Source organism: Schistocerca piceifrons, chromosome 7, assembly GCF_021461385.2.
Source record: "Schistocerca piceifrons isolate TAMUIC-IGC-003096 chromosome 7, iqSchPice1.1, whole genome shotgun sequence".
NCBI classification, from domain to species: Eukaryota; Metazoa; Arthropoda; class Insecta; order Orthoptera; family Acrididae; genus Schistocerca; species Schistocerca piceifrons.
This window is the reverse complement of record NC_060144.1, coordinates 454,025,113-454,051,448: the sequence shown is the minus strand read 5'-3', so window position 1 is coordinate 454,051,448 and position 26,336 is coordinate 454,025,113. Positions and strand designations below refer to the sequence as shown.

Below are 26,336 nucleotides of genomic sequence, written 5' to 3'. Positions count from 1 at the left end.
CTGAGGTAATATGGGCCTATGAACCAAGCTATGAAGTACTCTTTCTTACTGGATAGTGACAACTAACAGCCTGAAGATGCAAATCTGTGTTAATAGATTGAAAAATCAGCCAACCAGTTGCAAATAAAAGTTTATTATTCCTGGAGCATGGTTTAGATATTTGTAAAAATATCTTCTTCAGGAGTATTGGCTTTAAAAGCATGTGCACCAGTTGCAAAATAATTTTTTAAACATTTTGTGTGTGTGTGTGTGTGTGTGTGTGTGTGTGTGTGTGTGTGTGTGTTACGTCACACGATGCAATAGGTGTCACAAGATAAAATATTTGCGTAAATTACTTGTACCTTATGTCAGAGATTAAGGGCAACTGCTACAAATATACAGACTCAGGCGACCAGGAAAAATTGGGCTACAGAGAGCACTAAATACATGCATGTAAACTGCGCTGTGATTGTCTTGAACAATAGCATTTTATAAAAAAGTAAGTATGAAAATTCCTCCACAAGGCTATTAAAAATATAAAAAAATTTACAGGTGTACATTCCGTATAAAATTATTAATACATTTGCAGTAATATCATACATAAATTTAACATGCAGAAGGTAGAGTCCTGTTTAAAAGTTCACTGTTACAAATGTAATGGGGAAAGAAGAGCAAATATAAGTGAAAACAACTTCACTTAGGAAAAAACTTCTGCTTAACACTATGGAAGCTTAAGCGATAAGAAAAATGGGAAAGCAGTGAGTGCTATATACGTGCGCTTAAGCTCTGCATCCTGCTGGTGTTAAGTAGCATAATTTTACATTAAAGCAATATGACAATTTCTTATAGAAGACCAATTTTAGAGGTTGACATTAAATATAAAGACATTTATGTAGCACAGTAATACTGTGCATAGCTTTAGTGTGCACAAAATAACAGATAACAAAGCTTACTTCTGTTACCAAAAAGGTGAAGGACATAATGAATGGATAAAATTACATTACAGCAGAAGAAGTTACATCACAACATAAAAAGAATATCTTCTATTAAACTATACTAATACCATTTTTTGGTGTATAAACTGTGTGAACATATGTTAATAAGGCCACGAGAAATGAAACCCAGTGACATGAAATGTCAGGAGCTAAACAGTAAAAAAATGTGTTTTGAAGAAAACGGCAAGTTCACTGACATTGGCAGATTTCATATATACGTATTATATGACCATGAGCAGAAGTTTAAATTCATTAAGGAAGTGCTTACCCGCTAGTTGCAACTGATTGTTCAAAATGTTACCATAACCCTTAGCAAGTTGTTTATAAATTTCAAATTTCAACTTCTTCTAATAAATCTAATTTCCAGCCTTTTATTTCCTTACGTAAAAATATGGTTTCTTCTAACTCCCTTCGAGAATGATCCAAAATATGTAAGTGTTCAGCAAATGGAGAATTATGCACATTTCCCATTTTCTTACCTGACAAGTGCTCCTTATATCTGGCTTTTATAGCCCTACCTGTCTGCCCTAAAACTAGCTAGAGCAACCTTTGCAAACAATTTTATAGATGCCTGAATTAGTGAAAGGATATTGTTCAGTTTTTAATGCATGTACTAAATTTTTCTTCAGAGTATCGTTCATAGTGAAAGTAACTTTATATCCATATTTTCTAGTTAGAAGACGGCTAATCCTGTATGATACATTACCTAGAAATGGTATCGAAATAAACTTACCATTTCCCTCTTCATTACTCTTCAGTTTGTCACCTAGTGTTGAAAATATTTTATATACCTTTTTGTTGCTAAGTATTTGGTCGAATACATCTTGTTTGTAATCATTATTGCTAGCAATAGTCTTAATCAAATTAATTTCTTTCTGAAATTTGTATGGACAAAGTGGTGTTGTTAAAGCATGATTTATTGCTGAATGAAAAAGTGCAACTTTATGAGCCTGAGGGTGGGAAGAATCTGATGGAATAATATTATCAGAGTATGTTGTCTTATGATGAATATTGAAAGTGACACTGCCATTCTGTATGCATAATTTCAGATCAAGGAAATTTAGGTCACCGTTCTCATTTTGAATTTCCTTTGTGAGTTTAATTTTCTCGTGGAAGCCGTTGAAGGTATCTTGCTACACAGTATGTTGGAGCATCAGTCAGTGTTACTGACAGAAGGCCTCCAAAGAACCCCTTCCTTGTGGATTTTCAGAAGGGGTGAAGGGGGGAGGGGGGGAGCAAAGTAAGAGTTAAACTTCTTGATAGTCTCTTGTGACAAGAATCTTTTTTTTTTTTCCCCAGAGGTTGTTAGTCTTCTCAAGCCTTTTTGTCGTTTCAGCACTGAGCCTGCGATACACTGGATAAAATAGTAAACACTACATCTTTTGAATGTAATCCTCCTTGTTCAACACATCTGTAGCATTGCCCTCACCATAGGTGAGATAGCAAAATCAGGATCCATCCTGAGCGATATTATGTCAGCTGAGGGGAACGTTTTGCATCCGCACAGGTGGATACTAATAACGTTATCTTATTTCTTTCGTTCCTTCCTTTAGTCTGTTGGTGCACATAAAATCAGATAAATGTGATGAAAATCAGTTTTACTAGAAATGAATTTTCTGCGCAGCAAGACTGGGTGACACATGGTAAGCATTGATGACTCTCGTCCAATTTAGCATTATAGCTGTGTTGTCATGTGGTTTAATGCAAACACATCTCTCCATGTCCCAGAGGAGTCATACTCTGCTAAGGGATTGCAGGCATTCCAGTAGGTACAGAGTGCGCTGCAGCTGAGGCGAAGTGTATTATAAGTGAAGGTTTACTAGGGGGCTCTGCGTCTCATGCTGCTTGAAAGCAGTGGTGAATTAAATTCTTCAGACTTCTTTCTATTCAGAACTGGAGAGGCCAGTGATCAGGTAAAATTTGACCAAATTTGATAAAACTTTAGTATTGGAGAGTCAATGTTCAATCATTAGTGTGTTAGGATGTATAGAGAAGCCAGTGCAATTCAGAAACCCAAAAAGAACTTTTAACAAAACAGAAAAAGGCTGACATTAGACACGTTATTAGGGTTAGCGCTAAATAAAACAAATGGCACCATATTTTCTGACACGCAAACTCTGCAGCACACTTCAGTGCAACTCCACCATTTTCAGCGGTGGTCATGTATCATCATGACTTGACTTATTGTGCAGTTATGAATAAACATTTCAACAACTTTGGCCAGCAGAATAAGTAGAGTGTACCTTGACTCATTTTTAAATCACTTTTCATTGGAGAACCTCCATTGCATTTGAAGATGCCTCCCTCATTAGGAGACACCAGGTTCGAAAATATGCCTTACCTTGGCTGAATTCCTAAAGAATTCTGCCTCCAAGGCGGAAAACATTGATCATGAAACCCTACATTATATGAGCCAATTCTACATTGTTATGTACTGTGATGTCGAGTAGCAGGGTTTTGTTATGTCCATAGCTCTGCAAGAAAAATCCATTACTGTACAAGTGAGTGTGTCCTGCTTAATTGGCTGTGGTAATTTGAACCATGATGAACCAGTAAGTATGACGCACACTATCTTCTAGAGTTTTGAAATAATAAGTTGATAAAGATTCTTCTGATAGAAGGTCTGTAAAATGACCACTGACTGGACTTTCATTCAGGACGACAACAGTTCAAATCCACATCCGGCCTTAGATTTTCTGTGGTTTCTCTAATTGCTCCAGGCAAAGGCTGGAATGGTCCCTTTGAAAGGGCATGGTCAATTTCCTTCCCCATCCTAAAAACGTTCCGAACTTGTGCTCCATCCTTAATGACCTTGGTGTCGATGACAAGTTAAACTCTAGTCTTCCTTCCTTCTGTAAAATTTTCAGACTAGATTTACTTTTACTTGCTGAGCTTCAGTTGAAATGAATTGGGCAATCACAATACGTTTACCATCTCTTAAAACATGTATGTAGCATTAAACTAGTAAACAAATAATTTCCAATGAGTTTCTACAGGTCTCAGATTCAAAGGCAGCGTTTCTGGCTTTATTCAGCATCTATAGCCATACTCTGTGGACCATTGGGAAGTGCATGAGAAAGGGTACTCCCATTGTACTACGTCTTAAGGTTTTGTCCTGTTCTATTCATTCATGGAGTGTGGGAAGAATGACTGTTTAAATGCCTCTGTGTAATCTAGTCTTCTCTACATGATCCTTACGGGAATGATGCTTAGGGGGCTGTAGAATATTCCTAGATTTTTTTGTTGGAATTTTGTAAGTAGCATTTTGTGGTGTAATTTGCATCTGTCTTCAAGCATATGCCAATTCATGTTTTCAAGGATTTCTGTGATGCTCTCCTAAGAGTGAAACAAACCTGTGACCATTAGTGGTGCCCCCTTGGTATACATTCTATATTCGATGTTCATCTTATTTGGTATGGGATCCCACACACTTGAGCATTATTCTAGGATGGGTTGCATGAATATTTTGTAAGCAATCTCCTTTGTTGACTGATTGTATTTTTCTAGAATGTTGTCAATGAAACAGATTCCGCCACCTGCTGTATGTGTGTCTGAAAGTATCTGATCAATCTATTTTATATCTGTACAAATAGTTATACTTAGGTATTTGTGTGAACTGACCTATTACATAAGAGTGTTATGCTTTCATGGCCAGAGTACTCTTCAGTAACATTCTTCTGGATATATGACTGCATCAGATATGATAAAACTACCAATGTTTTGACAGCTATTACAGATAGTCTTTGTCAGAATGACTTCTTGCTGTTGCTGCACTATATTTATTACTTCAAAATTGCTTGGAATTCTGACACACTATGTTTTGATATCCCTTCCCATTGATCCTGACTCCCAGTCAGAATATAGGATGTTCAGATAATCAATATAAAGCAGCAATGACAAGCCACTAGTGGTCACTCTGATAAAGGTTGCCTGCAGTAGCTCCCTCTGATTACATTTGTGGCTCAGTGATATATGTAGATGCTGATTAATATCATACTCATGTAATACTGTGTTTTAGCATTTTATGAAGAGCATAATTTTATATTTTTGAACATTTAAAACAAGTTGTAAATTTCTGAATGGGGGGCCCCATATGGTTCCCAAGTTGTACAGCGACCATAAATCGTAAAATTACCAAATAAGCAGCAACCAGTCACAAGATCATGTTTTCTATATTTACTTTTGCAAATTGATTTCAACTGATTAACAGCCATCATCGATGCTTTCAATGTGTATGTTCCCTGAGTAATAACACTGTCTTAAACAGATGTCAAACATAAACATAAACAAAAATTGATTTGCAAAAGTAAATAAAGAAAACATGATCTTGCAACTGGTTGCTGCTTATTTGGTAATTCTAGTTGTAAATATTTTCAGTGTTTTGGAATCTTATCAGTATCTGACTGAATGTTTGTGCTAATTTTTTAGTCATTGCTTCATTATAGATAACTACATCATTTGTAGTTATTATTAATCTTGTCTGTCAGTGACGTTAACAATTAGGGATCCAACACTCTCTCCTGGGCCATGCCTGAAGTTACTTTTACATCTAATGATGACTCTTCAAGAAAGATAACATGGTGCATCTTCCTTAACGAGAACTCCTCAATCAAGTCATAAATTTTGTTTGATACTCCTTACAGTCAATGCTTTGTTAATAAATGTTCATTTGGTACAAATTGAAATGAGTGAAATGCTTTTTGGAAGCCAAGATAAACTGCATCATACTTTATTGTCTTGATTTGCAGCTTTCAGAATATTGTCTATGGGAAAAGTGACCTTGCTGCTTACAAAACCAACACAACTGTTTTTTCCAACATGCAGTAACTCACCTTTGTAAAACATCTCCATGTAATAGTAATTCCAAACGTTCTTCTTCTGTGTCTTGAATACAAATAAAATTTTGGTGCCTTATTCACTTATCTGTTTTTGGCTGGAAATTCTTTGACCTTCCCAGTGGTATGCATTACCATAGCAGAGGCATCCTTGTCTTTGTCTCCTCATTCCACAGTAATGGTCAGCCCAGTGTAATGTGTAAAATAGCTTTTACAAATATGACACTACACTGGATTTATTAATTTTTACACTCTTGTTTCAGAATATACTGCTACACTCCCCACTCATTTTGTATTTGAGGTGTAATTAACTTTGGTTGCAACTTTTTTTTTTAAAAAAAAAAAAAAAAAAGAAAAAAAAAAGGCTCTGGAAAGCCAGTATCTGCAATCTGCTATTGTCAGAGTTCAAACATGGTGGCAAATAGGCTGCTATGTTGACAGTCATGAGTGCCGTGAGTCAGTGGAAATATATTGTGTTTCAAACCCAGTTCTAAACTACTGGTCACTAAAAGTTCCTCATATTAAATCAGATCCTCTTGTAACAGCTTATTCTTGGCGCTCAGATTTAACCCATTTGGCTTTTTTGTATTAGATTAAAAAGCCTTACTCCAATACAGGAGGTAATGATATTACAAAAATTGTTAGGATAATTTTGTTGTTAACATTTGGAACTGCATATAGTTAAAATATACCTCGCACAGTTCACTCCTTAGTTACACCTTTTTTCCCTTCCAGAATGAAGAGTTTCGTCAAATCATTTGGTAAAATTATCTTTGTTAGGTTTATTGATGGCACTTAGGTGATATTTTGTGTTGTGGTTGCTGTGTTGTGATTTATTTTTTCATTTTGTTTCAGGAGCTGTCAAGTGTTTCAATGGGAAGGTGAGGAACTTCAGTAGGCACTCATAGAAACTGTTTTCTACTGGTGTATAATTTTGTAATATATTATCAGCAGCAGACTGTGACTGTGGTTCCCCATAGTATTAGTGTATATCTACTTGATTAAAGGTATATTTTTGAGAATTTACAGATGCTTTTGATTGTCATGAATAATGTGTTAATAGTAAATCGATGGATGTAATCTACAGTTCTGTATTCTGTAAACTTTGGCAGAAATACCTCCCTCAAAACATCATTTCCTCTTGATGGTTGTATAGTTAAACATGTAATTAATGCAATATTTCCACCTTTTTCCTCTCAACAACCAGTTTGTTCTAAGGAAGTGTTTGGTAGTAACAATCACAACTCAGTGTTGCAACCAGTCCATGTACGGTGTGTCAGGTACACATACGGTAGTAGACCCACTGACCACACTGGGATCACACAATTGATGCCAGAGCTGTCAGCTCCTTGTGCATGCCAAGGAGTAGCTGTCTGTCTATTCGGGGGCACTGGGACCTTGAGCACTGGCCATCATGGTAGATACCGTGTGATCTGGTTGGGCAGTGCCTGTGAGAAGAGATCTCGTTTGAAGTAGGCAGCACCATAGTCGATAGTTAATGTAATGAAATGACTAAAATTATCAGATGGTGGCCATGAGCATGTGACAGTCTCTTCGTATAGACTACCATTCAGTGCAGATTGTTATGACCCTAGGAACTTTCCCTCCTTGGCTATACCATGGGAGGAAAACAAAACCAAGCAAGTTGCAGAAACTTAATCTCCTCCATTCCTGGTTTGTACCTGAACAGACGAAGGGTCTTTTCTCACTAATTAGCCAATGTTCTTCATGGAGAATATTGAAAATGTATATGATGAACTCTCCTCCCTTAGTAAATTATGAGGTTGTTCGAGCTTATTTAAGGCAGCAAATCCTACTGAGTCCCAGGTGTTACTCTCTTGTAATCAACTTGGTAATGCACCTGCTAACATAACACCCCATCCTATAGGAACCTAAGCATGGTACAGGAATTAATTTTCCACTTGGACATAACACTGAAGATGGGCCAAGAACTAAGCGAATGCTTTGAGAGGTGAGGGATCAACTTCCTACATCATGTACATAGAGGCACACCAGACAACAAAGTTGACACTGGTGCATTCCTCCTTGCTTTTGAGGGAGAGTTTACCACTGTAGTGTGAAACTGTATTTCACATCCTCAATGCAGTGCTTTAAATGCCAGGACTTTGGGCACTTGTTGTCTTTAGTGAAAACACAATCTGATTTATGGCTGGCCACTTTACAAATATTCACCATGTACGCTACCACCTGTTTCTGTTGGTTGCAGGGACAACCACTCCTTGGTTCCTGAAGTGTGCTACGCTTATCAAGAAAAACAAAATCCAGAAAATGAAGGTCATAGATTACCTTTCATATTTTGAAGCTCAGGAAAAATACAATTGCTTGTACCCAGTCTAAATGATATTGACATTTGGGAGTACTTTTGCTAGGTTGAAGGCAGTACCCGATGTATTTACTGTCTCGATGTCGACTTCGGGTAGTCACATAAATAAACTTGACCATGTAACAATACCAGAGAAGGAAAGTTGCTACTCACCATATAGCGGAGATGCCGAGTCGCGAAAGGCACAATAAAAAGATTCACACACTCATAGCTTTTGGCCATTAAGGCCTTTGGCAGCAGTAGACCCACATACACACACGCGCACACACACACTCAAGCAAACGTAACTTGCACACACGTCTGCAGTCTCAGAGAGCTGAGAGAGTGTAGTTTCTTTTTATTGTGCCTATCGCAACTCAGCATCTCCACTATATGGTGAGTAGCAACTTTCCTTCTCTGGTATTGTTAAATTCCATCCTGGATTTTCCATTGTTTGATTAAACTTGGATACAATAGTCCCTCCCTTTTGTGGTTCCTGCGGCACCATCTTCAGGAACCCCTTCCCACACCTGGCTGCAGAAGCATATACTGTCTCTGGCATCTACCAATGACAGGACCGTCTTATGGTGCAAATCCTCTTCTCAGAATTATACAGAGCAACAACCCATCACTAGCCAATGGTTGAAGGAGTCACGGTATGTGGTTCTCACCAGGGCTGCCCACTCTTCTTCAGTTCCTACACCCACAGCAGATAAGTCCTCACATGGTTCTTAACTGCTGAAAGCTGTGAGAGAGAAAAAGAAGAAATCTCGGGTGAAGACTGCAGAACTACAACAAGTTATTTCCTTTTGTTCTGTGATCTGTGTTGTTCCCCAAGAAACACACCTCACTGAAGACCATTTTGCTACTCTATGAGGTTACTCTGCATAAAGATTGGAACTGTGCTGGCACCGCACCACTGGAAGTGCTATGTTTCTTTCTACGGGTCCACTCCACCTCTGCCTGGTACCATGTTTGAGCAAAGAATTGCAGCAGATATTTAGGATCATTGAAGGACCCTGAAACATCTCAAGTGATATCTTTAACAGACCTCCGTTATCACTTTTAACAGCTACATGCTAAGGCTTGCTGTCTAATTAGACACAGTAATGTGGAATGCTGGGTGCGCTATATTTCCTCATTGATGTAGGCCAAGCTCCTTACTTTACTGGGCTCCAATGATCAACAGCTGTCGTAGATCTGCTTAATGGTGGTATATGCACAAGTGTATCAGTTCCTGCCAAACACATTTCAACCCACTTTGCTACTGCTTCAGGGTCCTCTTCTTACCCAGCCACCTGTTGAACGCATAAAAGAGTAGTTGAAAACCTCACCCTCTCCTTTACCCCCACCCGCACACCAAATTATATAAAGAACTTTTACTGGCTGGAAACTGCTTCAGATTCTTGGCTTGCAACATGATATATCCCGAAGCCCTGATTTGATAATCAGATGATACAGTACCTGGATGATCCAACATCTGAATGTTACTCAAAGACACCATCTACTCAAGGTCTTAACCATATTTGACTAGGAGGTCTTTTCCGCTTGCAGTGACATTATAGTGTCATCATCCCAAGCCTTAAACCAGGCAAATTGTTGGGAACCATTAAGCAACAGAAAGTTAAACAATGGTAGTTTTCAGGAACAGAATGAGTCGTCGTTAGGCAGGAACAACAAAGGAAACAAGCAACAATTACAGGTTACTCATGTTTTTAAGATTCTAGTTTAGACTGGTCAGTACTGTTGTGGAAAGTCAGTATGGAGGCAGAGGAGTGTACTGGTGGTGCTTTTGTTCAAACAAGTTGCAGTATTGGTAGAGCACAAGCATCTGAACGTCATAAAACAACATATGGAACAAAATGTGGCATTCGCTTTGTACTGTATGATCTGGATGAATCGGACCAAGATTTGTTGCTATGGAGATCCGGGACACACCCTGTGGGCACAAGAAGTACAGTTCCAGGAAACTTTAGTGTTTGTTATCATCATATGAAAGTGTTTCTGGATAAATATTCTTTCCTACAAAGAAGTTGTTTTGATCCATTTCGGATTCATAAGAAGACAGTGAAGTGTAGCCTCAGAGAAATTGATATAAAATCAAAATTGAAAGTGTCAGTGCATGGGACTTCACATGAAACCAGGACATAAGTTATGTTCCAGGTGTGTTACACTGCTAAAAATGAAGAATATTCTGATAATTTACATGACAGTGACGAAGAGTATCAGCCACCTACAACCACAGCGAATGAGCAATTAAATACTTCAGTGGCTGCTCTTGGTTTGTCTCCCATGAAGACACACAAAGTTGGGAAAAGAGACAGGCCCAGCTATGGTAGAAGAAAACTACAAGAAGCACAAATGGAATTAAAACACAAAATAGCTGACACACTAATGGTGGAAGAGGAAGAACTATCTGCTCCAAAGGAACAGGGGGAATGTGCCATATCCACACACCAGAAAAAAGTAGCTATTCTTACCCTTGCACCTTCCAGCTGGTCTATTGACTGCACTGCAAAGGAATTCAATGTTTCTACATATATGGTAAAGCAAGCTAGGAAAATAAAAGCAACCCAAGGAGTGAAACTTCCTGCCAAATTAAAACTGTGCGCTACCAACTGAGCTACCCAAGCATAACTCACGCCCCGTCCTCACAACTTTACTTCTGCCAGTACCTCGCCTCCTACCTTCCAAACTTTACAGAAGCTCTCCTGCGAACCTTGCAGAACTAGCACTCCTGAAAGAAAGGATATTGCGGAGACATGGCTTAGCCACAGCCTGGGGGATGTTTCCAGAATGAGATTTTCACTCTGCAGTGGAGTGTGCGCTGATATGAAACTTCCTGGCAGATTAAAACTGTGTGCCGGACAGAGACTCGAACTCGGGACCTTTGCCTTTCGCGGGCAAGTGCTCTACCAACTGAGCACCCAAGGACGACTCATGCCCTGTCCTCACAGCTTTACTTCTGCCAGTACCTTGCCTCCTACCTTCCACTTCCAAACTTTACAGAAGCTCTCCTGCGAACCTTGCAGAACTAGCACTTCTGAAAGAAAGGATATTGCGGAGACATGGCTTAGCCACATCCTGGGGGATGTTTCCAGAATGAGATTTTCACTCTGCAGTGGAGTGTGCGCTGATATGAAACTTCCTGGCAGATTAAAACTGTGTGCCGGACCGAGACTCGAACTCGGGACCTTTGCCTTTCGCGGGCAAGGGCTCTACCAACTGGATTACAAAGGTGCAATGAAGCTGATAGTGTGTGACATCAGTTCCTACCAGTGCATGACACACAGGTTTGAAAAGTGTCCTGGTAAGGCAAATCTTGCAGAACACATGAATAACAAACTGTATGATGAACTCCTTATGGATGACGATGAACTTGTTTCTTATAAACAACGAACATACATGGATTGCACAAGTCTTGAAACAAAGCAAAGCGCAGTGGAAGATTTTATTGAAATGTGTTTTTAAAAAAATGGACAAATTGACCACACATCTTCACAGCAACAGCACAATCGGCTTATTTCCAGTTTTGTAAGGATAATTTGAAACAAGATGAAATTATAGTAATACTAGACTTTTCTGAAAATTATGCATTTATAGTTCAAGATGCCATCCAAGGATATCATTGGGACAACAGTCAAGCAATTCTCCAGCCATTTGCAATTTACTATAGAGGTGAATCAGGTGATGTGTCTGTCATGAACCTGTGCGTTTTTAGTGACTGTTTAATTCATGATGCCATTGCAGTTCATGCCCACATTCGCACTGTCATGGCATATGTGAAAAACAAGCTGCCTCACATACATTTTGCGAAATACTTCAGTGATGGGGCAGCTAGTCAGTACAAAAATTGTAAATCTCAAAAATATATGCATGCATTACCATGATTTTCAGATTCACACCTCTTCAATTATTTACCTGGGCACAGAAAATTATCTCTAGCATACGATCATTCTATGTTTTGAAAGATTAGGTGAAATCAGTCAAAGAGTTGCTAAAAAGCAGACTAGAACATGTTAAAACTGTTGCAGGCACAAGGAGCCATCATCACTGCTCTCCAGTGGACTCAGAAAATCTGCAGATGAGCAGACTGTCCGGTTGTAACTATAGGTTCATGCACAACATGTGTCTTCACAGTGTGTCTGACTCAGGATTCAGAAGCAAAAGCAGCAACATACAACCAGGTTGCTATGGTATTGCTGTTTATGATGACAAATGGTACTTAGGATGTGTTGCAGAGTGCTGTGAAGCAGAAGGTGATGTGTTTGTGAACTTCATGGCACCAGCAAGATCATTTCATTGGCCACGTTTGGCAGACAGGTGTTGGATTCCTTTTGAACATATTCTTATGACAGTTCCAGTTCCTACCACAGTGTCAGGATGACAGTACAATTTGCCACTCAATGTACAGAGCACAGTAGCTAAAGTGTGGGAGAACTTCAATCGACTGGTTTTTAGCAGTTAAGGTGCAGTAAACATTAATGATAGGTTGTGTTAATCTGTCTATATGTTGTTGCTTAGTGATTAAATAGTTGTGGGAGGGGATAAGAAGAGGCAGAATAGTTTACGATACGTTTTTACAAAATTGTGTTGTGGAACAATGGCCACATCACCAAATACATCTTTCAACTTCAATTGTACACAAATGTCTTGCAATAATATGCTGAAATTTTGAGATATATATCATTATGGTCTACTTATGCAGTGTGTGAAATTTGGCTTGGATATCACTTGTCCCTTTTGTGCTACCACACTTCGAAAATCCATATTTTTCAGGTAATTTTTCAAACTTTTGTATTTTCATGTGCATGTAACTCAGTTTTTGTGACTGATATGGGCATGATGAGTTCTATGTGTGTTTAGGCCACATTAAACTTACCACAAAAAGATTTATACCCTTTTTGAGTGAATTATATTTGGCATAGAGGGCACCTACAATATGTACCTTTTAATGGATTACATTTTTTTAATCACATTTTGGAATTTTTTATTTTCCCTCAGAAATATGTTGTTGGTGTTTTGATTCATAGAGTGTGTTCTCTAAATGGATGTTACTGGGCTGTTAAAATTTCACTGGACTATGCGGAATAGTTCCAAAGTTATTAAGACCTGAAATTGGGTCTGAAGATAGACTGCGAGATGCGGGTTGCAGTTTCCGGGTCATGCCACCTTCTTTCACAAGTCATAATTCTGGAACTAATTGGCAGGGGAAACTAATACTTTCTACATGAGTGTTCCACACACGGTAGAATTAGTGTACTGAATTTCAGTCAAATCTGAGACTATGAACTGGAGCCCCTGGTTGAACTGACGTGGAATGACCCTATAGTAAATTTTTAGGTATACATCATAGTAATATTTCACTTTTATGTGCATGAACAGATAACTTGAAATTAGAAAGAAAACAAACAATTACGATAATTGGAAAGTTGACATATTGGTATGATATACTGCAGCAGTTAATGAAGTACTGAACTGCGCATCACAATAAATATGATAATTAGTCACACATGCAAACTATACTACTAATTATGAACAACACCAATATTTATGCAGAATAAACTATTAATTTACTTTGATGCCAGAAAAGACCATTTCTCAAGAAACTTAATACTTTAGTTCCAAACTTCAATTAGCAATCAAAATACTTTGTGATAATGGGTTGTAAAGAACAGTCATAAAATATGCAAGTTGTTTGCGCTTTGTTTATTCTTGGATTGCAGAACATCAACAAAAAAAGTTATCGAGGAACTGCAGTTTTCAATCACATAAGACTTAGCTGTATTGTTGCTGTAGATATCGTGTTTGAGTGGCGGATAAACAATATTCATATTCTCCATCATTCCTTCTGTTGCAGTGCTATGTTAATTATTGGATAGGGGCTCTTCTCTTCTTCTGGCATCTCCCTATATAGCCACACAGGTATTTTTCCACATGCTTTTCCTCAGTCATCACAAATGCACACAGCTGCACCCAAAGCTAACGTGACTACGTACTACCACTGATTCTATTACTTGATGCTGTTATGGGAAATAAAGTCTCTCCTAATGAGTGTATTTCTCTTATGCACGTAATAAAATGTACTTTGTTTCTTTTTATTACACATTCTACTTTTCTGTGTTGTTTAACTTTTGAAAGAGTTGGTCACAATAATAATAATAATAATAGCAAATACTTAATTGCTGAGACAGAAAAATGACAATTTTTATGCAAATGGTTCCCTATACAGGTGGCATTACTTGTTACACTTGCAGAATGTTGGTGCATACTTTGAAGTGTCTCAATGTGGACAGTTAACTGAAATTAACAAATATGGAAATGAAAATTATGTTGTGTCTTTATGTTTCCAAATTAAGCATCTTTAAATATATGTTACTTTCTTAACTGTTCCATTATACATGCCCCTCCAGTTCAGCTCAGCACAAGTTTACAACTGAAAACTGGTTGAACTGCCTCAGACAGGGCATAAGTGTTACAAAGATGTAAGAGATGCACCTAGATATGTGTATCTGTCTGTTTACCTTTGATTTGTTTGCATAAAGTAAGTATTTTCAGCAGTGAAACAGATGACTCGATTATCATATTTTGCTTCCCTTTAATCAAACCTGGATGCGGACACGAATCTTAGCACGGCAGCATGAATCAGTGTGCCGAAAAGCGACTGCAGCAAAGAACTGCAGCAATGACTCTGAACAATGAATCAGTTTGTAGGCCTGCTAAGGTTTACCAGAGGAGTGCTGTAATGAGCTACACATCTAGATCAGGCATGTTTCTTTGTTTCATTTTCTTTTAATTGAGCCTTTTGGATATGATCCACTCAGCCTTCCTGCAGTACATGACATGCTACAAATTGAAAGACATATCTACTGAATCACATATGTTATTTATATTGGTTGTAAACAAATTAATTAAATGATGGTGTGCCCTCAATGTTGCCATTAGATGTCACTCCAAACATCAATTACATATGGAATAGAGAACATTCATGTCTGCTAAGAAGATTACATAAACTTGTTCTCAGAACTTTAAGCACAGCAGTATGAAGTGGCCCATAAACAAATTCACTACTACACCAGCAAGTCGATCGGCCATAGACACTTACTTAGTGCTACCCATGCAAAGTTGGGGGGTGGGGTTGCTGGTTACATCTATTTCCCAGATTCTATTTAATTGAAAAATTTGTAGTAATAATTTAATATTGCAGTGCTGAACTTGGTATGATAAAAAGAGTAGTACAGACTGAACTGAAACAGCACTGATCTTTCAGTGTTTTACAGGTGCCCATAGAAATGCTTATCTGTTTACATTGTAAGGCGAACATTAATATCATTACTACATAGTGAAATATTTAATTATTTAACCTGATCAAATAAGGACCATCAGGACATCTCTTACATTGGACCAAGGTTTCACACACATAGTACCTTTTTTTTTTGCATCTTGGGTACCTCAGAAATAACAATAATTTTAATATGACAAATAGTAATAAAATGATTTCTACTGCTTCCAGTAATAATAATAAAATAATAATAATAGTGGCAGATAATATAAAAGAATTTATACGTGTGCAAAGTAGATGTTTTCTGATATAGCGAGTTCTGGGAAAGAGAAATTTAAGAACACCTCTGTTGCCTGATCTGATTTACAGCGAGTTCTGCATACAGACTCTGCAAGCCACCATATGGTGCATGGCGGAGGATACCACAGAGCTCTGCTAGTCATTTTCTTTCCTGTTCCACTTGTAAATAGACATTGGCTTTAGTAGAATTGTTCTGCTGATGGCGCCAAATGCAGGTTCTCTAAATTTCCGTGATAGTGCTTCATGATTCCAGAGACTCCCATTTGAGTTCATGAAGCATCCCCATAATATTTGCATGCTGACAGAATCTATTGGTAGCAAATTTAGCAGCATGTCTCTGAATTGCTTCAATGTCTTCCTGCCTTAGTCATCCCTCTTTTACTCTGTTTTAATTGCTTTCAGGTGTGATTAGCCCCATTTAGCTGACATACCCTATTTTCCCTTCTAGCAGTAGTACTATGATGAATAGTGGCTACCCCATTTTCCCTTTTAGCAGTACTATGAGGAATAGTGGCTGCTGTTTCCCTCTTCATTACTTTGTAACAGATTGAGGGTGGGACAGCCCCCGTCATGTGCAGAGCCCATAAGGACACTCGCTTGGCCCCACCCACCTACTGGCATGATTATTTCCCTCACATTATTCTTTTACTTGGGTGCAGCAGATAATCATTACATTTTTGGCCATCTCACTTCTACTATTATGATTCCCTCAGCTAGGAAATATTCTGTGCTCCGTAACTGCCTTCGAGCTTAATTTGGGTTGGTTGTGGTAGGGGAAGGGGGTAGAGTATATGCAGATGGGGTTTCTCTCACCACAGATGCGCCATGAGAGACCCCTCATCTGCTCCGACAGACATACTGGCCTGAACCATATACTTCTACTTCTCTTTAACTTATTTCATAGATCTTGCATCAGTATTGCTTTCAAGGCACCCTCACAACTTCTAGATACTTTCATAATTTGATCAAATTTCTTGCTGACATCACTAACTACAGGTGAAGCCTCTTAACTGAGGGACTGATGCACTCACTGGTTAGTTCCTTAACTGCCAATCAACCAACCTACCAACAATTGTCGAGTGATTAGAAACTGCTGTGAGTGGGGAGTTTGGAGCTGCTAAATCCTGACGCTTCTCATGTGCTTCTTTGTTGTCTGCAAGACTACATGAACATAGAAATACAAGGTGTGATCAAAAAATATGGCGAATAATTTTATTAGAAATAAAGTAATAATCTCCTTCCAAGTACTATACTTTTTCATGTCACCTCACTCTCATAATGTGCCACCCTCTGCCAGGGCAGCTGTCCATTCTTTACTTTTCCCTGCTCCTCTCCTTTTCTGCTCCCCGTTTTTTCTCCCACACCCCACCTCTCAACGGGAATGTGTGTGTTTTCTTTGCTGAAGAAGACTTTGGCCAAAGACTATAATGTGTAACAGTCTTTTTTTTTTGTGCCTGTCTACAACTCAGTGGGTCATCTTAACAGTGTGTACCAGTCTATCCTTTTCCTAATAAGGTTGATATCCCATCATGGAATTTCCTAAGAGATTCAGGTTGTATGTAAAGTACGCCAGCGGCAAGACACAATCAATAACTTCATTGTATGGTAACAATGGTAATGATACCAGTGAGTGTCACTAAAGTGGAGTTACTAAATGCAGTTTTTTGAACTATTTAATTCACTAAAATAACTCTCTTCCTTATTTTTATTGGAATCCAGCCATTCATTGTCGCCAAGTGACCAAAATACAGGAACTCATCATTTGTTTTTATGACTTATTACTAATTTGTGCTGTACTTTTCTTGATGTGTTGTTTATGTGTTAGTGCAGCCTTAGTATGCTTTTAGGCATACACAATCAAACTGTATTAATGTACAGTGAAATATTATTGCTGGTGATACACCATTTATTTAATTTTTTTTATTTGTTCCATTCATTATTTATTGTTAATTGTTGGATATCAGGGCAGCAGCATTCTGTTACACAAATAAGAATTTTTGAAGATAAATGACTTTGACTTTGCTTCTTATTTATTTAACTATACAATATATGTTGGTAATGTGTATATATGTAACATATTTGTTCTTCTTTTAATTTCAGGGTTCCCACTTTAGATGAACGTTCTATTTATAGTTCTCAGTTGCACTTGAAGTTTGAACCACCACATTTGGATTTTAAACAGAGGTTTGTGGAAAACAATAAATGTAGATTAGTGTGAAAGTTTAAAAAGTATTATTTTTTGCCATTTTTCTGTATCATTTAAGGGAAATGATGCATTTAATGGATTACAAATATTGAATAGATTTGGTCATAGGTGTGCAGGGCTTTTACAAAGAGTACCAGGGAATTCTTGCAATTTGAAGCTCTGACTGACACATCACATCATCTTCCATTATATGGTTGCAAATTTCTACACATGCACTACAGCCCAGATCTTGGGTGCATTGTTTCAGTTAGCAGTAGTCATAGAGAGTTCTCATTTGAAAAAGAAAACCGCTTTTTCTTGAGAGCTGATGGGAAATCACTGATGTGGGATGATGTCTATGGTGCTTGAAGAAGACTGTCCTCACCTGTGTACTGTATTCAGCTCAGGGGAGTGTATCTGTAGCCTTGTAGAGACTTCCTTACATCGACCTCTTTCATCATTAAGTAATAATAATGTTGCAGTACTAAAAAAATTGAAGGAGGGAGACTATGCCTGTCATATCAAGAAGTAAATGAACCTTTACAGTTATCCACTTGCTGTTCGTACTATTTTGCACGAACACACTGAGGCATCATTGTTCATTATGAGTACTACACTCCTAGAAGAACAGAGGGCTTATCATACCTCACAGTGTATTACTGTACCCTTTTTTGTTGCCATGGATGATATCTTTGCTGGAAAGAGTTCTGTTACTTTCTGTTATTGCAAAAAGTGAGGAATTTGTTTCATTGCACGCGTTTGAAATAAATTATGAATATTTTTTTTTAAAAAAAAGAGAAAGAAAGAAAAAAACTTAATTATGACATCTGCTTTTCTTATCACTCTCCCACATTTATAGTGATAGAACAAATTTCATATAAAGCCGAAGAGGTTAATTACTTTATCCAGTGTGACAGTTTTCTTAGAGATGTATTACACTCTTTATGAGAAAGCAGTGGAAAAAACTTTTGGTGTATATGAGTGAGGAAAGTGATATCACAGAGGCTTGAAAACTAGGGTTATTATTTTTAATTGTGATTTCTTTTGTGGAAGCAAGTTATATTGAGATGAATGGGTCCATCAATCCTCGTACTCTTCAATGGAGATGTACTGAAATGTGTTTTTGTCATTGTTGTGTTAAGGTAATTTTCAGTGTAATGTGTTAGTAAAGTATGAAATGTGAATTTTACTTCAAACAATAATTTTATTCAAAACACTGTTGTTTAAAAAAATTTTCCGTACTTAAATATTGATTTTATTCAACACAGTGCGCATTAAAAAAATTATCCATGTTAACAGACTTTTTTTTCTATTTCTGATGCAGGTATCTGGGAATTCCACATCATGAAAAAGTCACTCTTTTTAATGTAAATAACAATAAAACAATACACATGTCTTCAATATCTGGAAATACTGTCCATTTTCATAGTTCATTTTTTGAGGACAAGGTAAGAATTTTAGAATCTTTAATTTTAAGGAATACTGAAAATTTGCAAGTCATTATATATTAAGCAGGGTGACATACAACTTTCTGATCTGCTAAAATAAAAGCACGGAGAGCAGGATTTAAAAATGGAAGAAAACATTCATCTGCGCTAAAGGTTTGATGTGTGTTTCCCATGCAATAGCTGATCAACTCTGCTTCAGTTTCACAATCATGTCATATTTTTAACCCAGAAGCAGATGTTTCCCAACCATCTCACATCACAGTAGCTGCAGTTTTTACTTGTCTGTGTTTAGCTTAAACTTACTGAAGCATAAAAGTGTAAGTTAGGAACTAATATAGGAAAATACACTCATACATTTTTTTGTTAACTGTGTAACTCATTTGTATAGTGTCAACTTGCAGATGGTGTACATTTGTTTTGTATCCTATTTTAAAGCCAGCATCTTTCATTGCCTGATTAAAATCCAGTGTTTTTCTCTGTGTGGTTGCTGGCAATTTTAGTGGCCATGTTGTATATTACAGAGAGGATGTTGATAAATTTAAACTTCTTTGTGTATTGCCTGTCCCCTTTCTTGTGAAGTAGATAAATGAAATGTTATTTCACTTTTGGGGTATTGATTTAGTGCTCAGACAATCTGAAAATAATTTTACAGGTCCATTTTGCGCCGCAGCTGTTGTAATGTCATCATCTCCAGATGACTCTTGTTTTTTCATTTCTCAAGTGGCTTCCTATCCGGCATTTTCCAGATTGTATTATTTTCATTATTAAGTGTGTTTCTGATTCATATCTTTAACTACACAGTTTTTTAAAGAAATCTTGGATTATTTGTAATATTTTCTCAATCTTTTTATTTACTGTTGAAAATCCAGGATGGAATGTAACAATATTATGAGAATGAAAGTTTGCTACTTGCATATAGTGGAGATGCCGAGTTGCAGATAGGCACAACAAAAATATTTTCACACTTAAAGCTTTCGGCCAATGGCCTTTGTCAACAATAGGCACACATACTTGTGCAAACGCAACTCACAAACATGACTGCAGTCTCAGGCAACTGAAACCACACTGCGAACAGCAGCACCAGAACATGATGGGAGTGGCGACTTGGTGGGGGGAAGGGGGTGGCTGGGGTGGGGAGGGGTAGGGATAGTATGGTGGGGATGGCGGACAGTGAAGTGCTGCAGGTTGGGTGGCAGGCAGGGGAGGGGTGGGGAGGGGGAAGGGATGTAGCAGAAAAGGAGAGAAATAGAGAGAAATAAAATAAATAAAAAGTCTGTGTGTGGTGGTGGAATGACGGCTGTGTAGTGCTGGAGTGGGAGCAGGTAAGGGGCTGGATGGGTGAGGACAGCAACTAACGAAGATTGAGGCCAGGAGGGTTACGGAAACGTAGGACGTATTGCAGGGAGAGTTCCCACCTGTGCAATTCAGAAAAGCTGGTGTTGGTGGGAAGGATCCATATGGCACAGGCAGTGAACCAGTCATTGAAATGAAGAATATCATGTTTGGCAGCATGTTCAGCAACAGAGTGGTCCAGTTGTTTCTTGGCCTTAGTTTGTCGGTGGCCATTCATGTGGACAGACATCTTGTTGCTTGTCATGTCTACATAGAATGCAGCACAGTGGTTGCAGCTTAGCTTGTAGAGCACATGACTGGTTTCACAGGTAGCCCTGCCTTTGATGAGACAGGAGATATTAGTGACTGGGCTGGAATAGGTGGTGGTGGGAGGATGCATGGGAGAGGTCTTGCATCTAGGTCTATTACAGGGGTATGAGCCATGAAGTAAGGAATTGGGAGCAGGTTTGTGTCAGGATGGACGAGTATATTGTGTAGGTTTGGTGGACGGCAGAATACCACTATGGGAGGGTGGGAAGGATAGTGGGCAGGACATTTCTCATTTCAGGGCACGACGAGAGGTAATGAGAACCCTGGTGGAGAATGTAATTCAGTTGCTCCAGTCCTGGGTGGTACTGAGGTATGAGTGAAATGCTCCTCTGTGGCCGGACAGTGGGGCTTTGGGAGTCTGTGGGAGACTGGAAATATAAGGCATGGGAGATTTGTGTTTGTACAAGGTTGGGAGGATAATTATAGTCAGTGAAGGCTTCAGTGAGACTCATGGTATATTTCGAGAGGGACTGCTCATCACTGCAGATGTGACGACCACAGGTGGCTAAGCTGTACTGGAGGCACTTCTTGGGTGGAATGGGTGGCAGCTGTCGATGTGGACGTATTGCTGGTGGTTAGTAGGTTTGATGTGGATGGAGATACTGATGTAGGCATCTTTGAGGTGGAGGTCAACATCTAGGAAGGTGGCTTGTTGGGTTGAGTATGACCAGGTGAAGCAAATGGGTGAGAAGTTGCTGATGTTCTGGAGGAATGTGGTTAGGGTGTCCTCACCTTTGATCCAGATAGCAAAAGTGTCATCAGTGAGTCTGAACCAGGTGAGGGGTTTAGGGTTCTGCGTGCGTGTTTAGGAAGGATTTCTCTAGGTGGCCCATGAATAGGTTCGTGTAGGATGGTGCCATGCGGGTGCCCATAGCCATACCCCAGATTTGTTTGTAGGTAATGCCTTCAAAGGAGAAGTAATTGTGGGTGAGTATATAGTTGGTCATGGCAACTAGGAAGGAGGTTGTTTGGAATCCATCGGGCATTGGAAAAGGTAGTGTTCAATAGTGGTGAGGCCATGGGCATTGGGAATGTTAGTGTACAGGCAGGTGGCACCAATAGGACGAGCAGGGCACCGTGTGGTAAAGGGACAGGAACTGTGGAGTGTCGACCGAGGGAATGGTTGGTATCTTTTATATAGGAGGCTAGGTTCCAGGTAATAGGTTGAAGGTGTTGGTCTATGAGAGCTGAGATTCTCTCAGTGGGGGCACAGTAACTGGCCACAATGGGGCATCCTGGGTGGTTAAGTTTATGGACTTTAGGAAGCATGTAGAAGGTTGGAGTGCGGGGAGTGGTCCTCTCTATTTCTCTCCTTTTCCACTACGTCCCCCACCCTCTCCCCTGCCTGCCGCCCACCCTGCAGCACTTCACTGTCCGGCATCCCCACCACACTGTCCCTACCCCTCTCCACCCCAGCATCCTCCTTCCCCCCACCCAGTCGCCACTCCCATCATGCACTGCTGCTGCTGATCACAGTGTGGTTTCAGTTCCCTGAGACTGCAGTCATGTGTGAGTTGCGTTTGTATATATATATATATATATATGTGTGTGTGTGTGTGTGTGTGTGTGTGTGTCTATTGTTGACAAAGGCCTTTGGCTGAAAGCTTTAAGTGTGAAAATATTTTTGTTGTACCTACCTGCGACTCAGCATCTCTGCTATATGGTGAGTAGCAACTTTCTTTTTCATAATATTTTCACGTTCTGTGCCATTTGAACTGTTGAAATGTGTACCAACCCATTACAGGTTCATATTTTGTCTTCCTCATACTCTTACCAGTTTCACTTGTTTCTCTAATCCATTTTTCGCTATATTTTTTCACATCCTCTTGAAGGTAGTTCTGCATATGTTTAATTCAGCATATTGTATAGTATTATATCATCATTTTTAAAAATATTGTGTATTCTTAATTAGTTGCCTCATCCGTTTGAGATTTTCATTTCATTTGGCTTCTTTGCAGCTACACCATCATCTTTTGCCTAGGTACGTTTGTTAAATGATTGTAACTTTTGTCTCTATCTGTCTTACCTTCACTTTCTCGTGTGCTGAACTTGTTGCTTTATTTAGTCAGGCAGATCTCTTTATTACTAAACAATATTTTTATGATCTGGACTCAGGGTCAAGACACCATGTTCTCAATCCTTTAAATTATCTCAAAACCCTCTCTTCGATGCACTTCACTTCGTCCTTCTCAATCCAGTGTACCACCTTCCTGCACACTGATGACCTCCTCTCTGAGGGTTCCATCCATACCTTTTTCAACATTAAACCCACCAACCACCAACATCCTCCTGCAGGTCCAGGGGTCAGAATAGGCCCGAGGTATTCCTGCCTGTCCTAAGAGGCGACTAAAAGGAGTCTCACACATTTCGGTCTTTACGTGATGGTCCCCTGTAGGGTTTGACCTCAATTTTTCAAAATTTTCCCTAAGAGCGAGCCAATTGGGGAAGGGCGCCTTACATGGTGCATAGTGTCCATTGTGCACTGAGACCCCTCACATCCTTTGTTGCATGGATCTGCACTTTTGCTCATTCTCCAGCTGTTGGGGGAGGTCACCCTCCTGGGCGCGTTTTCCTCCATCCTCTGTGCAGTATCCTTTTCTGCACTGTCACCAATAATGGACTTCTTAGCTTGTTTGCGCCTGATATCCAACACTGTAGCTAGTCCGTTGTGGTGGGGCCGCCATATACCCTGTTGGTTGTAGCCTCCTGATCACCCAGGGATCGCTCTGCTGATGGCTGCGCAGTTAACTCCTCCACATATGCCGAGGAGTAGATGCCCGTCACCCTGGAGCATCATGACTTCCAGCAATGGCCATCCTGTCAGGTGGCCTTTGCTGCAGCTGGGTGGTGCACGTGGGGAGGGTGCCTGGTCGGTGTGGGTGGCATCAGGGTGGATGACACACCATGAAGCATAGTACGTCATCTCATGCTGGTGATCAAAGACCAGCAGTCTCTAAGCAATCAAAGTTTAACTTCAGTGCTAGGAAATACAACCCCAAATCGTCCAGCCCCCCCCCCCCCCCCCAACCCCTGGCCACACCATGGGAAGAACCCAGGCAGAGGATGGGAGCAAAGCTTATTCACCCCAGTACCTCGTATGTACGAGAGTTGATGGGGAATCTTTCATGCATAAAAAGTTATCGGTTTAATTGGCGCGTCAAATTTGGATAAAATCCCGAGCTTTCGATGGCTACCTCCATCATCTTCGTCAGGGGTAAAACTGACTGTTGTGGACCAGTGAGGCTTCTGCTTTTACAAGCAGTGGATGGCTTCTCATTGGCTGAATGACATCACGGTGAAAACGGCGCGTACGGAGGTGGCGGCCTCTATGTCCATAGATTTTGTTTGCGCGCTTTATCCAGCGTTGCTTGCAGCGCCATACATCACAACAGGCAGAGAACTGCGATGAATGTAAGAAGTCTCCCTCTGCACTCTTTCTTTATCAACTGAACTGCACACTTCCATGCATTACTGAGTGCATATCCGGAGTCTCTGTTGAAATTATTTTCACATAGTCTAATTTCAACTGCTTCCCCGATGACAGAGTCCCGATAGTCAGAAGTGTGAGCAAGTATTCTTGTTTCATCGAATAAAATCTTATGTTTATTTAACAAACTGTGCTCAGCCACTGCTGATTTTTCTAGCTACCTGTATTTCAGGTGACGCTGATGTTCCACACGGTGATCAGCAACAGTTCTTATAGACTGGCCCACATAATTTTTGTCACACTCGCAAGGAATGCTGTAAATTCCCGGTACTCTCAGGCCGAGATTATCTTTCACTGGTCGCAACATTTCCTTAATCTTCCTGGGTGTCTGGAAGACTGGTCTGATTCCCTGCTGGCTCAGAAATCTACCGATCTTGCTTGTCGTTGCACTGCAGAATGGTAGCCGTGTGATGTGTTGGTCCTCTTGATCTGTTCGAGCAGCGTCCTTCTGATATCATGATCAGAATATCCATTTTTTCTGAATACCGTCGTCAGATGGTTAACCTTGGAGCCGAGATGATCCTTGTCCAAAATAGTCCTTGCTCTGTGTACAAAGGTATTCAGCGTAGCTCTCTTTTTCTGAGCTGAGTGGTGAAAACCACGTGCATTTAGATATAAATCTGTATGTGTCGATTTTCTGCACACAGAATGTCTGAGACGTCCATCTGATTTTTGCTTCATCTGTACATCTAAGAAGGGTAACTTCCCATCCTTATCCACCTCCACTGTAAATCTTATGTTCTGGTGTATACCATTCAAATGATCAACAAACTGCTGCAGTGACTCACTGCCATGTGGCCAGATTAAAAATGTATCCTTAACATACCTGAAGAAGCATGATGGACGTGAGGGAGCACCGTTCAACACTCGTTCTTCGAAATCCTCCATGAAAAAGTTAGCTATAGGTTATGGCAGTGGCGAACCCATGGCTGTTCTGTCAGTCATTTCATAATATTTTCCACAATACAAAAAATAAGTGGTCGTCAAAATGTGTCAAAATAACTTAAGTATTTCAGGAGAGAAATGAGCAGCCAACAGAATGTATCTTCCACTGGTACCTTTGTAAACAAAGAGACCACATCTAGGTGGATCACGATGTCATTCGGACCTATCCTCATCTGCTTTATGGTGTCAACAAACATTTTTGAGTTATTAATATGATGGCTACAGTGTCTGACTATAGGTGCTAATAACTTGTTTAAGTATTTTTCTGACCGATATGTAGCAGTCATGCGATCGTCAGGGAGAGGATACATCATACGAGGTATAAACTGGGTTCCAACGCTTGCTCCTTACATAGTTGCCATCTGTTTTTGTCTGCAGTTTTGTCACCTTGAAACTGGGAATGGATAGACATGACCTTGGCTGCACATCAGTGAGCTAATTTAAGCAAGACTACAGCAAAACAGGCTGATAAATTTATGCGCCTTAACCGTGGAAAAGGAATTTCTGGGTTCAGCGATGTACATTGCACTGTTATCAACTTCTCTGACAAGGAAATTGATGACGCCATCATCTCGGTTCTCAGTAAGGGACTGAACTTTTCTCCAGCTTACAAAAGCTACCAGTGGCTGAGATTATCAGTGGAGTAGAACAGGTGGTTCATCACCTTCCTGAAGAGGCAGCAGATGAGGTAAGGCTTGCCACTAGATGGATTTTAGCAACAGCCAAGCCTCCTAAGACCAATGTAAGCAGAGTGGAGAAACTGGCATTGAAATCGTTGGGAATGATGAAGAGTTAGTTGTGCTACTATCCGACAAAGGGTATGCCACAGTTATCCTCAAATCTACCGACTATCATAAGAAAGTGGCCCTATTATTTGAAGATACCATATACCGGA

General features: G+C 39.6%; 1 protein-coding gene across 3 annotated transcripts in view; it reads left to right on the top strand.

Annotated features, from left to right (window-relative positions):
- LOC124804646 (transmembrane protein 131) overlaps nt 1-26,336 on the top strand; it is a 382,072-nt gene that overhangs the window by 55,125 nt on the left and 300,611 nt on the right. For all 3 annotated transcript variants that reach the window (XM_047264868.1, XM_047264869.1, XM_047264867.1), the window contains exons 3-5: nt 6,665-6,690; nt 17,815-17,898; nt 19,224-19,347. In XM_047264868.1, coding sequence (XP_047120824.1) covers nt 6,665-6,690; nt 17,815-17,898; nt 19,224-19,347 — 234 coding nt within the window. The remainder of the gene's footprint in view (nt 1-6,664; nt 6,691-17,814; nt 17,899-19,223; nt 19,348-26,336) is intronic.